The sequence below is a fragment of the Sardina pilchardus genome, chromosome 7 (assembly GCF_963854185.1).
Source record: "Sardina pilchardus chromosome 7, fSarPil1.1, whole genome shotgun sequence".
NCBI lineage: Eukaryota > Metazoa > Chordata > Actinopteri > Clupeiformes > Clupeidae > Sardina > Sardina pilchardus.
Window position 1 is genome coordinate 11,278,805 of NC_085000.1, and position 15,091 is coordinate 11,293,895.

The following is a 15,091-nucleotide window of genomic DNA, read 5'->3' on the forward strand; positions in this document are numbered from 1 at the left end:
TCTAGTGCCCGGGCCATAGATGAATAGTACGTCCTGCACGCCTTCATTTGGTTTATGTAGTACTGGCGGTTATCACTAGATGTCGCACACACCTCTGTTTAAGTCTGTAAGCTGACGTGTCTTTCATTGAATCCAAGGTCCTGATAGGTTGACGTTCCTTTTCATAGCAACATCCGTGGAGAGCTGAGGTGGCATAGCGTTAGACTAGACACAAGCAGCAACATGAGACTCTTTGTAGCAGTTTTGGCTCTCTGTTTGAGCCTCTGTGCCGGTAAGTCTTCATTTATTCATCAAGAAGTCTGTCACATTTATCTATGAAACATTTGAACGTTCACAGGTTATGGTCGTTACGGTTGGTGATCCAAACTAGCCTTAGCAATTACATGTTAGCTTGCTAGTAACGTTAAACCACTGTTGAAGCAGCAATCAATCCCATGTTTGGCTGGCTGCCATAGATGAACATTTTCAAACATAATATGTAGACGTGTGAAATATAAAAGGTTTCCTTAGTTCTTGCTACTATAAGTTAGCTCGGTAGCTCGCCGGCAATAGCAGTTTGTCAAACCCGGTAACCCAGTAACGTTAGCATGCCTCGCTTTACGGAAAACTGGAGAAGATCATTGCGGGTGTAGCAGCTAGCAGCTAGTCTCTAAATAAATCAAATCAGTTAGTAACATGTTAGTCAATATACGTTTAAAGAAACGTGCAAATTTGATTTGAGCAAACGATTTAATCACTAAACAGGTATCAATAGCCTACAACTACAGGTACTGCTTGAAGTTAAGTGGGGGTGTAGCCATCTGATTAAATGTGTTGTAGTTGTATCTGACTGTAACACATATGCAGGGTAACATTGTTACTACACAGCTATTGAAACTGATGCCGTCTGTTTTCTTCTGTTCCCCGCAGCTGAGACCTGCACAGACCCAACTTTTTCCCCCTCCACCTACACCACGACGGATGCGGTCATTTCCTCTGAGACGGTGTTCATTGTGGAACTCAGCTTGGCCTGTTCCAATGGGGTCCAGGTAATGCATGGTGTCATTCATTTATAGCACCTCTACTACAGTACAGCATGGAGAAATGCATAGCTCTGCTATCTAATCTTGATTTAATCAGTCGGCACTCATGATGTTTTTTGTTGTGTCCTTTAGAGCGTGGCCCTGTATGCAGATGTCAATGGAAAGCAGTTCCCTGTGACCCGTGGACAAGATGTCGGCAAATACCAGGTCTGACCTTCTTCACGCATTCTTTGTCTCCTCAAGCTTATTGTTTGCCTGGCATTTTGACATCACAGATTGAGGCTATGCTCAACCTCCTCCTTGGTGATTGATTTGCAGGTGTCCTGGAGTGTGTCCCACAAACAGGCCAGCTCAGGCACTTATGAGGTGAAATTCTTTGACGAGGAGTCCTACAGTGCCTTGCGCAAGGTACGGTGCATGCGATTAATGTACAGTTTTGTGGACTTGGTTGCTAGAATCTTCCATGAACAGATTGCCGTTTAGTCACTCAAGTTGATTTGTATTGCGTGTGTTTGCTCGTTTTAGGCTCAGAGGAACAATGAAGATGTTGCTGCCATCAAGCCTCTGTTCTCTGTCAACGTGGACCACAGAGTGAGTATGCTCTTATGCTTTGTACTGTGCTTTAGAAAGACCTTGATACACATCTCTGTTTTTAGTTATTCATAATGACGGGTTCTTCTGTATTAATAGAGTATATAATAGAGAGTAAAAGTAATCATGATTGATTCTGCCAACTGTGTCTTCATAGTTGTAATCAATTACACTTAACTGCTTGAAACTTGACTCATTTCTTATTTTAAGCCTATATATTTCACACAAGACTTAAACATCGCAGGCAAAAAAACAACTTTCTCTGTGATGGTGTTCAGTTGCTATTACTATTTGTGTTACAACATTCTTCCGTTTATTTATCCGTCGTCCCCGCCCCATCCTTCCTTACCCTATCCCACCTCCAGGGAGCATGGAACGGCCCCTGGGTGTCCACTGAGGTCCTGGCAGCCGTTATTGGCGTTGTGGTCTACTATCTGGCCTACAGCACCAAGAGCTCCATCCAGGCCTAAAACCACTCACCTCACAACAGCAGCAGAACTGTGCTCAACCCATGTTCTTCCTTCCTTCATCCTGTCTGCTGAGCATTGAAATGCTTCAGCATATCTGCTGAGACTGAACGAGCACACTGTGGTTCAGTGGTGGGGCCCTTCTGTAACGGCATGTGTGCACACATTTGCAGAAGACAGTTATTCCATCTGGACATGGAGGCTGAGCTGGTACACACACACACACACACACACACACACACACACACACACACACACACACACACACACACACACACACACACACACACACACACACACACACACACACACACACACACACACAAATGAACACACAATGATATTTGTGCAAGTATTTGTACAAATAAAAAATGAAAATGGCTAATTCTTCCTTAAGGAAGTATGAATGGTTATTAGTAGGTTTTTAAAACATCAGTCACATCATGTCATCCAGTTTGATAGAAAATGGTAACTGCACTGACATAAAGGAGATAACATTCTGGATATGGGATGTTGTCATTAAATTTCACTGAATACGTGAATTGAATAAATACATTTATATACACTTGTTTCAGTTATTTATTATAAGTTCTCAAGAGTATGTGGAAAACAATGTAGCCTTCTCATTTACAGTGGATGTCAATGGATCACAGCCAATTGAAATAGATTGATTGAGACAAAGCCACCAAACAAGAAGTGCACAATGCTTTCATGTAAGAAAACTAAACCCTCTTTTGGGATTTCAATTAGAATTGCAGTATGCATTGCTTTAAAACAGTTCTGTAAGTGGTAACCTGAAGATGAACACATCCATGGTACAATTAGGTTTGTACGACTTTATGCAGCGCTGTGCAGGTCTGATCTGGCTGAACCTGATGCATGCTGGATGCACACACACATTTGTGTTTGACCACAAGGGGGTGCTGTAATTCCTAAAAATCATAGGCGCATGATAAAGTTTTCACCAGTCACAAATTCTCAGATTTAGAACAGATTTTTTTTAAACAGTGGGTGCCTCTCAACATCTCTCCTCGATGCTTGGATGCTGGATAGACTATCCCATTGTTGTCGCCCCATGATTCTTTATGTAGATCAATGAGGACGAGGATCGAGGAAGAAAGGGAGGATGTATAAAACATGAATGAGTGGCACCCAAAATATCACAAAAAAACGCCAAACAGGAAGTGACCTTATCAAGGCCATAACCAAAGCATGAAGTAAACATTAGGGGGAGGGACAAATGTGCGTGGTGGGTGAAATCAGTTTCTGTCATTCTATTATACAAATTCACAAATATGAGTTATATGTGTTTATGTTTTCTTTTAAACAATAATGTCTAATAATACTGATTTTCTCATTTTATCTTATGCTATTGAGGGTTGAACTAATTACAACCATAACTATAATCATATGAAGATAAGTAATCTGTGCAGTGGTATAGAACATATGTCCAGATATTGTGGTCAAAGAAGCAAATATTCAAAAACGTGGTTGTGCAACATTTGCATCTGGGTATGGCTTTGAGTAGTTAACAATAGTTTATAGTAGCTACCAGCTAGTACTTTAAGCACAAACCAACTTTAAGCACATACCATCTGTACATCTCAGATGGTATGTTGCAACTTTCACATGTAAGTAATACCCAAGAGCAGATGATTGTTCAAGTCAAGTCAGTGTTTACCTGGCAATTCTCTGTAATCAAGATTCTCCACTTAACTGAGATCATCTCACCTCTGCACTCCCTTTCTCTGTCAGATATTTAACCATTTGGGGGGCATGTCCTCCTCAAAGTATTATGATTACAGCCTGTGCATATCACACATGAAACTTGTAGTGTTCACAGCCTTTGCCATTGAATATCATGGCAACCCTGACCCGCTTGGCTCATCTACTGATTGCAGATATAGCTGATATGGGGGGAAAAAGCATTAATTGAATTGCCCTCGTTATTGTAATTATTAATTGTAGGCTATATGGGAAAAAAAATGTAACTCGAATATAGCCTACCACTATGCTTCTTTCTGTTAGAAGGAAATCTGTGATTAACATCTGTAGAGAAGTCGTGGTTTACTCTAAGCTGGTAAAGCAAAATCAAACTAGTTAAGTCTCTTGGCAGCTAAATGAAGGACGTAAACGAATCTACTGACTGTACAGTCAAAGATCCTTCTAACCCTCTCTGGTACCGTCATTGGTTGAGCCCGACTGAACCAGAGAATCTATGATTGAACCACGACCACGGTCATGGTCAGGCCCGTGCACTTGAGAATGGCTGGGGTGTAATAATGATCAAATGTTGCCATCAATGTCTGTTTTGTATATTCACGACTCAAACAATTTATAGCGATTGGATTCTTTGACATGAGGTCAAGATACGTCCAGATATAGCCACACTTTCTCCTAAACTGGACAGACCAGAGCTGGGACAGTTATGTGTCTGTATGCGTCACCCCTGTAAGCGTAATGGTACATTCTCTCACAGTTACGCGCCCGTCCCAGGCTGAGGAAGCACCAAATCACTAGCCAGTTAGCCTTTAAACAATTGACTCATTCTTGTATTTCGTGGTACTCGATCGCAGTACGCTAGAGCATTGAATGAACACATTTACACAGTAACGCTAACAAAATGTCTGGCTCTGCACCTCCAACCCCGCCGGACGAAGGCTCTGACACGTGCAGGTTGGCTGCCTTTCTTCCTCCCGGCTATCAAGCCTTCAAACCGGAGGACCATGGCCTAGACCGAAGCTTTCGGCTAACGGCCTTCTCCGATCTGAAAGGATGAGGCTGTAAAGTCCCTCAGGAGGCTCTGCTCAAACTCCTGGAGGGACTTGAGCCCGATCGTCCGGGTGTAGCGACTGGAGAGGATGGCGGCCCGGCGGCAGGTGCCGGCGATGAGACGTCGGAATTCGGTCAGCTCTCTGCTGCTCATGGACCCAGATTAGGTAACGCAACCACGTCGACAGCAACCATAATGTTCTCACATTTGCTTTAGCAAATCATGTCGTTGAAGTTTGTTTTGCTGTGTGATGAATGACTTGCTATGTTATTCAGCAACAGCTCTGTGGCTAAATACATTACAAAATGCAACTTCTTTATTTGTTAACTTCAGTAAAGGAAAGCATTGACAGATGGGGGCCGTGTTTCACGATAGCAAGCGCATATGCTAGATAGCTAGCAGCTAGCTAACAAATTAATGCACATTCATGCAGGAACAGTCATTTATGTCTGAATCACACAACGCCCTTTCTCAAATAACACTTTGACCTCTGAAATCTAGTCCACTCAGGATCTAGTTAATACTGGACTAATCCAATGTGATAAGGCACCGATTCACTGTTCAATTTGGTGGTAGCTACGCTCAGGGGGAGAGGTGTGCCTTTAGCAGGTAATGTCCAGTGGTGCAAACTTAAGGCAGTTGCCAGCTTTGTGGATCACAATGTAACACACCGACATCACACTCTCCTCTCCTCCATAGCTCCAAGTACTTCCTAAAAATAGCTGTTTCTGTGACAGGCTTGTTTGTCTTGATTATGTACGTATTTTTTCAACACTATGCTCGAGATTGAGAGCCTCGTGTGTTCGGTTGCAGGTATTGGCTTGGACTCCTGTGTCATTCCACTGAGGCATGGGGGTCTCTCCCTGGTCCAGACCACAGACTTCTTTTACCCCCTAGTGGAGGATCCATACATGATGGTCAGTGCTATTTGTTCACTCTGTCCATTCCTACCATAGAGGCTCCTTGTCCGTCCACAAATTATAATAGACATTTAATTGTATCCTTGGCGGAAACTGGACGTGTACGGTAGACGTGCACTACAACAGTGTAAAGCAACACAGCAGACCGACCACACCAGCTTAATGCTCATGCACAAGCACCCACACATAGCACCGCACATTTCCTTCTTGTACATGCAGTTGGTGATTCTGGTATGCTACAGATAATCTTAGGACTCCTTGTAGTCAGATGACCTTCTTGTTTTTCCTCCTCACCCGTCCCCCCGCTGTTTATTTCCACTGAATTGCACCATATTGCACAACAAAAACTCATCTCCTGACACACACACACACACACACACACACACACACACACACACACACACACACACACACACACACACACACACACACACAGTGGGAAAAAACATTATCCCAACCAGGCCCAAACCAGATACTTGTTCATGTCTACCCAGAGCTTTTTTAATCTCCTCTTCTCTTATTACTGTTGGTTATTGGCACCTAATGTCTTGGGTTACGTTTACGGTTCTGCTTAGTTGTTAGTGCTCTGTTGTATGTCTGCTCATTATACATTCAAGATGTGTGCATAGAGTAAATTAAGTAGAAAAAAGTAAGAACAAGTATGTTATGGTATATTTTCTTGCTGTTATACTTTTAATGTCTGTCCTGATTATTCTACTATCTACTGAATTCCTCTGCAGTAATATCCTTTGTTTGTTTGTTTTATTTATTTATTTGATTGTAAAAGCCATGATTAATTGTTTACCCTAACGTGTCCTATTGCACAGTGGCTTGAATGTTGCTCCTCACTTCCAAATCACTTTGGATAAAAGCACTGACTAAATGAATACATGTAAGCGTATATAATGTATGAGGAGTAATACACTACTCAATCACACATCAGCCTTTTGAAAATGAGTAATCCAAATGTTTAAATGAGTGTTGGGCTTTGTGTCTCCTCCAGGGTCGTATAGCATGTGCCAATGTGCTAAGTGACCTCTATGCCATGGGGATCACAGAGTGTGACAACATGCTGATGTTACTCAGTCTCAGTCAGAAGATGAATGAGAAGGTGAACTTTGAACCCTCACCCCCTGTTGTCTGTTCGGTCCTCATCTGGCCTCCCCTTTTCCTCCCGTCATGTGACCTTGTTGGCCAAAGGCCTTGTTAGGATATGTCTGAACCTCAGTTCATTCACTATAGTGCACTGTAAAGTTGAATAACCACAGTATAGTTGTATTATAGTATACAAATGCTCTCATAACACTGTCAGCATATTATAGTACACACTGTTGAAAATGAGTGCATGTTCCAAACACAGAATTAGTCATCTACTGTAGAAGCAGTTCCATGATGGTTTGCATTTAACTGGGTCTACATCATGATCACTATATCACGTTATGTTATATTACACCTTAACTTTTAAAACAGCTTTCCTTTATCCTGAGTTAATGCTGTAATAGAAATAACTCATTTTACATTGTTGAAACTTTACTGCCAGGCAACTGAAAAATGTTTGCCCACTGGTTTGCAGCCTCAGCACAGAATGCGCGAACAGCAATTGTGTGTAATGAAACATCAAACTAAGGCACTTGTATAAAGGCGAAAAAAGTTCAAATGCCTTTAATTAACCGGGCAGAAACAATCCCTTCGACACGTTTCTGTGTCTAGTCCTCTTCAGGAAGTAAAAAAACCCAGATTTGTTGTTACGTGTTCATCAGATCTTCAGGTTATTCTGTGTTTCTGTGTACTTACCATTTACAAGTATGTATAATATGTCCTTTGGAATCCTAACAAGCAAGCTCCTTGTTTGTGATTGTGGCATTCAGGAGAGGGAGCAAGTGATGCCACTAATGATAAAGGGTTTCCGTGATGCCGCAGAAGAGGGTGGGACATCCGTTACAGGCGGCCAGACTGTTATCAATCCCTGGATCATCATCGGGGGGGTGGCCACTGTAGTGTGCCAGCCCAATGACTTCATCATGTGAGTGTTCCTTAGCAACCCCTCTTTCCTATTTCTTTCATATCTAGAGTAGTTTGCATGGCAATCAGCGATGTTGGAGGCTTGCTATCAGGTTGTAAATGCACTATGAAGTCTTTTGTTGCATCACTGCTGCTAGGCAGCTGGGTTTTCCTGTCACCCTAGGCAACCAGAGCAAATTTGCAAGCCCACAACCTGAAATCGTGTAGCGGCCTTTGCCTTCACGCTCACAGATGATCACTCCACGTCTGTGTCTTGTCTTTTCTGTTGTTGGGACGTGTAGAAGTGCATCTGTTCTGGTTATCAATCTATGGAAATTCCACTCTCACTGATCTGGAAACAGTCATATATATCAGTCCTCTGTGTTCTCCTCCGTAGGCCAGACAGTGCGGTTCCTGGGGATGTGCTAGTTCTCACCAAACCTCTAGGCACACAGGTGGCCGTCAATGCCCATCAATGGCTGGACCTGGTAAGTGGAAACCTTTTGATGTTCAGTAATCTTTTTTTTTTTTTTTTTTCATTTTTACCAATCCTTAGAAGAATTTAAGTCATTCTATATCTTCTCAGAGGTAGTTACCTTGTATGTATTTAATCAACTTTTGGTACTTTTTTCCTCTACTTGAAAGTACTGTAAATACTGTATTTTCTGTGTCTTTTTGCCGTAGCCTATATTGGTCGATGTACCAAAAGATTACTTGTGTAGAGACAAAGCTTGTATTGTTCTGCGTCCCATTTTAGAAAGTGGGAAATTATGTAACAGTGCTTGAAAAGATCACATCCTTTTGTTGAAGTTCTGGTGGTCCAAAGTAGAGATTGCGAGAGGCGTTTCAGCCCCTTTCTCCCTGTAGAGGAAGAGGAGCTTTGTAGAGCTGTTTTCAAAAGCTTACAAAATTGGTCTGTGTTTGAGGTTAATGCAAGGTCTCTCCACTGGTGGGATGCCTTTATCCCAGTGCCATTTTAAACTCTCACATCTGTTTGAAAGAAACAAATTTGCTCTGCTCAAATGCATATACAGTGTGGAGTCTACATTTTGAGGGACAATGTTTTTTCAAATGAATTTGGGGCTGTTGGATTTGGGGTAGTAAGGGGAAACTTGAAAACGATGCAGGAAAAATTGCAGAAATTATGCAAAAATCTCAGCTGTCGTTTTGTCCTACAGCCGGATAAATGGAACAAGATCAAACTAGTCATCTCTAAAGAGGAAGTTGAACAGGCCTACCAGGAAGCCATGCTCAACATGTCCACCCTCAACCGCACAGGTACCGCCTCCTACCTTCGTCAGCTTAAGAATTGAGTAAGCTGTTTCACACAACAGGTTTCCATTCTGATCTTTGGCACGTACTGCTGTTTGTCTTTGAAGATTTTAGTCACGGATACATTCATCTCTGTATTCACTCTCTCAGGCTTTTTCTTTATCCACATGCAAAGACTGCAGACCTAGTCTCCTGGACATGGAGTGCCTATCCTTGTAGACTAGAATCTTTTGTGGAGATCTTATGGTTATGGGATTTGGCAGACGCTTCCTTGAAGTTTTCTTTTAGAACTAGAATCAGGCTTAATCCATCCAGTCTTGGCAAATCCCCTAGCTGTTAAGGCTCTATGATGCTTTCTTCTATTGCACTTGCTGTCTTTTAAGTCTGGTAACACTATTAAGTACATGTAAGGGATCCTGACTGTTCATGACTGTTTACTTTTCACATTCCTCCTCTTCCTCATCCTCCCCTTCCTCTTCTGTGTGTGCAGCTGCGTCACTCATGCACAAGTTCAATGCGCACGCGGCCACTGACATCACGGGCTTCGGCATCCTGGGCCACGCCCGCAACCTGGCGCAGCAGCAGCGCAGCGAGGTGGCCTTCGTCATCCACAACCTGCCCATCATCGCCAAGATGGCCGCCGTCAGCAAGGCCTGTGGCAACCTCTTTGGCCTGCTGCAGGGCACCTCCTCCGAGACCTCAGGTGCGGAGCTCCCTTTTATTGTTCTTCATGGTGCTCCTTCATGTGACATGACTTAAAACACAGACATACAGCATAGAGTGCATATAAGAAATGTAAAGGACAAATGCTATATAAGCCCACATCAGAAATGAAAGACATCAAAAAGGCATAAAATCAAACCGCTCATCCCAAAGTAATTCCAAACACTGATGGGGGTTGGGTCTGCGCCCAGGGATAGTCCCCCACCATCTCCGGGTTCTCTTTAGTGCAAAACTCATCAGTGTAGATTCTTTCTGCCCCGGTACTCTAGTGGAATTACATTTTTAGAGGCTTCTCGTCTGCCCGCTGCAGCCAGTATATGGCCACATTCCTTCCAGCACAGAAGGCTCTTTCAGATAAACTGTGCCAACCTTAATGGACCAGACAGTAAATCAGCATGGCTGATGGAATAGGACTCGAAAAGTGCTGGCAAAGTTGTTTAGATAATTTTGGTTAGCAGTGAGAACAAGAATGGTTAAAGAATGGTTGGCTTTGTTTAGGCTATTTTGATGCCCTCCTTGGTTAAGGCAGAACACAGCATTTTGAAATGAACAGACTTGATTTGAGTGAACTTCAAAGCTCCGCTTGCCCACTGTGTGTTAATAAAAGAGTGGCATTACTCATAAACGATCTTCATCTAACCACATTTTTGTCCACCATTATCATACCACCATGTTATGGGATGGAGCAGATTGTTTTTTGTTTTTGTGGTAGCTAAATTAACAGTGGAATGCATGCCAAACAGGTGTTGTTTTACAATGTGCAGTGTAGCAAGTCCTGTTTTACTGCACCCAAATTAGATCATGCAAGCAAGCTACAGTACAACGGAAGCATCTGGCCAATGTAGGTCGAAGACATGCTTTTGACTTATTGGGAAAAAATCAAAGATGCTAAAATGGGAGAAGAGCGGTGTTCTTTGCACAGGCCACAGATTTTAAAAGTGCCTCAAAATCATTTGGAAATGCTCTTCAGCGGAGCACCGGCTAAAAGCCTTATGTAGGTTAGGTTCATTTGAACACCTGGGAAATATTCCTCGATGGTTTATAGATGGACTATACACACTATACACTTCTTGTATGTCTCTGCAACTCTGAAACTTAACTATTTTGAAGTAAGACTTAATGCAGTAATGGTCAACATCCAGCAGAGAGTGATGTGGAGCAAGTTTTTTTTCACCTGGTATTATTTACTTGTATGCTTTAGCAAATAGCCATCAAATATCTCCTGTAATCAAGGCTCTCTCTGTCTCTCTCTCTCTGTCTCTCTCTCTCTCTCTCTCTCTCTCTCTCTCTCTCTTTCTTTCTTTCTTTCTTTCTTTCTTTCTTTCTTTCTTTCTTTCTTTCTTTCTTTCTTTCTTTCTTTCTTTCTTTCTTTCTTTCTTTCTTTCTCTCTCTCTCTCTCTCTCTCTCTCTCTCTCTCTCTCTCTCTCTCTCTCTCTCTCTCTCTCTCTCTCTCCTCTGCAGGTGGCCTGCTGATCTGTCTGCCTCGTGAGCAGGCGGCGCGGTTCTGTGCGGAGATGAAGGCGAGTCGGCAGGGTCCTGGCGCGGGGGTCCCGGGCCCGGAGGCCGGTGGCGAGGGCCAGCAGGCCTGGATCATTGGCATCGTGGAGAAGGGCAACCGCTGCGCCCGCATCATCGACAAGCCCCGCATCATCGAGGTGCCGCCCCGCGGCACGGTCTCCGAGGGCAACAACAACAACAGCACCAGCCCGCCGCCTCCTGTGCAGAGTCCACCCGTGTCCTAGGGCCATGCCCCCCCCCCCCCCCCTTCCACTTTTCCCTTGTCCTACCATCTTCTTCATAACGCAGGATAAGAGTGCTTTTCTCACCTCCATGGTGTGCAGTCACGAGGTGAAGTCTCCATTAGAAGCCTTTTAACAATCAGTCATCATCTTTCTTTCTCGTATCTCATCTTTTGGCATCTGCCTTTCCTTTATTTCTTCCTCTGTCCTTTTTATGCACCCTCTCTTTTTTTCTGTCTGTGTCTGTGTATGCGTGAGTATGTGAGAGAGTATTATGCTCCCTCTCATGTATGTGTGCATATGTGAGAGAGTATTATGCACCCTCTCTTTTTTCTGTCTGTGTGTGCGTATGTGAGAGAGTATGAGTGTGTTTGTGCAGTCTTTTCTGGGTGTGTTATGCCCGGGGCTGCTTGTTTGCTCATTTGTGTGCAATCAGGATGTATGCATCAGTCAGTGAACAGAAGACACCTTGCCTGGTCTTTGTGCACTGAGGATATTGTCTGACATGTGTGTGTGTGTGTGTGTGTGTGTGTGTGGTGTGTGTGGTGTGTGTGGTGTGTGTGGTGTGTGTGGTGTGTGTGGTGTGTGTGTGGTGTGTGTGTGGTGTGTGTGTGTGGTGTGTGTGTGTGTGTCTCCACTTGTCTTTGGGTCTCTGCTGTCCATTTCGTCCCCCTGTTCAGCCGATGGGTTGAGAGCGACAGACCAAAAATTCTTTCTTTTATCCTGGTGGGAGTCGGAATGGACAGCACTCAGGCCACTTTCCCCTCATCGCTTCTCTTTTGTCTAATGTCCCTCTCTGCTTTCCGTACCTTGAAGCGTCATCTCTTGCTATCCTTGCTATGTGTATATGCGTGAATCTACTGTATGGTCATGTGGGTGCGCTTGTGTCCTGCGAGGTCATCTCTCCCTTTCCCTTGTCCTTCGTCACTTGTACACCATTCGGATCCCCCAGCCCTCCTCACCTCAGCCTGGCCGGCCCCCACCCTTGGCATTGTCACGGTCAGCCCTGTCTATAAGATGCTGGCCACTGACGTTAACAGAGGGAGTGACAGTGGGAAGAGAGGAGTGTGCTTGTCCTCCTGCGAGTGTGTGTGTTCCTTTCATTCACTTTCCCTCCCTTCTTTGACCCCACCCACCCATCCACCCCTATTTACCAGTCAGTGCTGGGCATTGAGTGAACCTGTCTTGAGTGTAGGAGAGGGAGAGCGGGGATGGGGGTGTATGGGGGGGGTATGCTCGTTAGCCATGTCTGGCTCCAAACCTCCAGAGTGGGCTCGGTCGGGAGCTCTCTGTGCGTTGGCAGACGCCAAGCTTTTGTTTTCCGTTCTTCCCTTCCTTCCTTTTTCCACCGTGAGAGATCATAACATTCCGTCAGTTTTCTTAATTGACCGTGATTTTAGACGAGAACTTAATCCTTCCGTGACAATCGGGGAAAGCTGTTGAGGGTATTTTTTTTCTTTCTTTTTTTCCCTTATCCTTCCAAAGTATTTGGAAGTGATTAAAGTGATGTGAAATGTGCGGAGACGATGATGTGGTTATCAAACGGTGACGGGTCCATAGTAATCTCAGGCGCGGATCCTCTGGCCCAGTGCATTATAATTTATTGACTCTTTGAATGGTACCCATTTCCTGGACTTAATTGTGTCTTTTTCAATTGAGAATCAAAACATCCAGGATGAGAATCAACATTTTGTGAAAATACTGAAGGCGTCAAATTACCTGACAAAGATAAACTGAAAAAAAAAAACTTACCACCTTATATGAGTGAACTGATGTGGTTGTGTCTATCCCGTACATCAATTTGGTATCTGATATTTTTTAAAACAAAAAACTTGAAGATAAGCACTGACTGCATTGAATTAAGAATAGTGTCCTAGACAAATGTAATGATGGTGTTGTTCAGCTACTTTCTCAAAGTGTATTAGTCAGTATCTTAGTGAACCATAGTAGTTGGGTATCATTGGGAAGACTGTCAGGGGAGGTGGCAGAACCATAGTAATCAGGGCTGATTGCTGTATCATTTTACTCCTATGTACACATGATGGTAGGAAGAAGGCAGTTTTTCTTCACTAAGATCGGGATGGGTATTTAATTATTTGGAATGTTTACAAATTTGGGTTTTCAGTTGTTTTTGTTTTTTTTTCAACATCATAGCTTTGTGATTCATTATCCCCAATGCACTATTGACATTGTTTATAGGATGTTGAACACTTTTTTATTCTTTGATTTAGATTGTTTTCCATGTGTGAAACTTGGCCACTTCTGCTGAATCAGAGAGAGGGTTGAGCAGCTCTCTCTGGTCCAATTAGAGTGGTCCGTTCACCTGACTTGCCATTTGATTCGCCATAGCAGAACATTAGCTTCTGCCCCTTTCTGTTTATGATGCTTGACCTTGTAAACCTCGACCAATGGGGAGAGGTTAAGCTGATTTCAGTCGAAAGAATGGGGTGGGCACTGGGCTGCTTGGTTGAGACATTTGGCCTTTTTTGATTATCTGTCATGAATTCATCCATTCAAAGTCAATAAAGCAATCAGTTTCTCTAAAACACCAGCCTTTTGGTTTGCTATTTTGTGTGTGTGTGGGTGGAGAGTGCATTTCAACATTTGTATGTTTATGCAGATAGTGTTTGCATGTGAACGTTTGAGGTGGAGTTTGTTTATTGGGTGTGTATGTGTGTGCACAGTTGTAATATAGCTAACTGGACTAAGGATGGCAGCAAAACATAGAGCAGTGACACAAAGGAAACATTAACAGATTATTGGCCTGCAAGCTCCGCTGTATCGGCTGAAGTACACGGTGTGCTTAAATAGGAACATGAGGACATACAGTAGATGCGTAATGCCTGGAGCAGTGGTCCTCAACAAAGTTGGCCGACAGCTCAATTCTCTAGCTGTTTCTTCAAGGCTTTTCATGCACCATGACCTAATTTACCTCTGAACATCTCCACAAGCACTTAGCTGAAGTCTGGTACATTTGGAGGCTTGGTTAGCTTCACATTTGGCCAACACCCTTTATGTCATGTTAAATGAGCTAAGGAGAAGTGAACTTGCCCAATATGAGGTGCACTTTTCCAGCCTGGTCACATTCTCTGATTAGGCCTATGCTTATGAATGGATAGTCGAGTGAGGGAGAGAGCGATTATAACCAGAGATCTAATGCTGCTTGCCTCTGTTGGCCATCCAGGATCTTCAGCCACCAAGTATTAAATAATTGCTTTTGGATCTCTTAAGCTTAAAGGGATAATCCGGAGTGAAATGCACTTTAGATCAATTTTTCGGACTATTGGGAGTACGTACGTTGAGTTGACACCAAAATCATGTCATTCGGATGTATTTTGAGAAAGTTCGAGCTCACCGTTTTTAGCCAAAACTCGTTAGCCTGGAAGTGACTCGGGCATGTCCTTTCGCCGCTACAAAACGCTATTTTTATACCTCTTTTACTGTTCCAAACAACACTACACTTGCGTGGTAGTGAGTAGAGGGTCCCTAAAGCCAAACCGAAGTATCCCCACGTCTTTATGTGGTCGGATAGAGAGTCCAGAATGAATTTAATCGAGTCAGTACCTTTCCGGAAATGGCGCTG

General features: G+C 43.5%; 2 protein-coding genes across 2 annotated transcripts; both read left to right on the plus strand.

Annotated features, from left to right (window-relative positions):
* Positions 1-114: 114 nt before the first annotated feature.
* Positions 115-2,643, plus strand: ssr4 (signal sequence receptor, delta). Its single transcript, XM_062540747.1, has 6 exons — positions 115-271; positions 910-1,028; positions 1,155-1,229; positions 1,341-1,430; positions 1,548-1,613; positions 1,979-2,643. Exons 1-6 carry the CDS (start codon positions 223-225, stop codon positions 2,081-2,083), a joined length of 504 nt encoding a protein of 167 aa, XP_062396731.1. The 5' UTR covers positions 115-222; the 3' UTR covers positions 2,084-2,643.
* A 1,927-nt stretch (positions 2,644-4,570) lies between these two features.
* On the plus strand, positions 4,571-14,054 carry sephs3 (selenophosphate synthetase 3). Its single transcript, XM_062540748.1, has 8 exons — positions 4,571-5,019; positions 5,667-5,770; positions 6,777-6,884; positions 7,642-7,796; positions 8,172-8,262; positions 8,953-9,052; positions 9,537-9,749; positions 11,231-14,054. The coding sequence occupies exons 1-8, from the start codon at positions 4,704-4,706 to the stop codon at positions 11,509-11,511; spliced, it is 1,368 nt and encodes a 455-aa protein (XP_062396732.1). The 5' UTR covers positions 4,571-4,703; the 3' UTR covers positions 11,512-14,054.
* Positions 14,055-15,091: the final 1,037 nt, after the last annotated feature.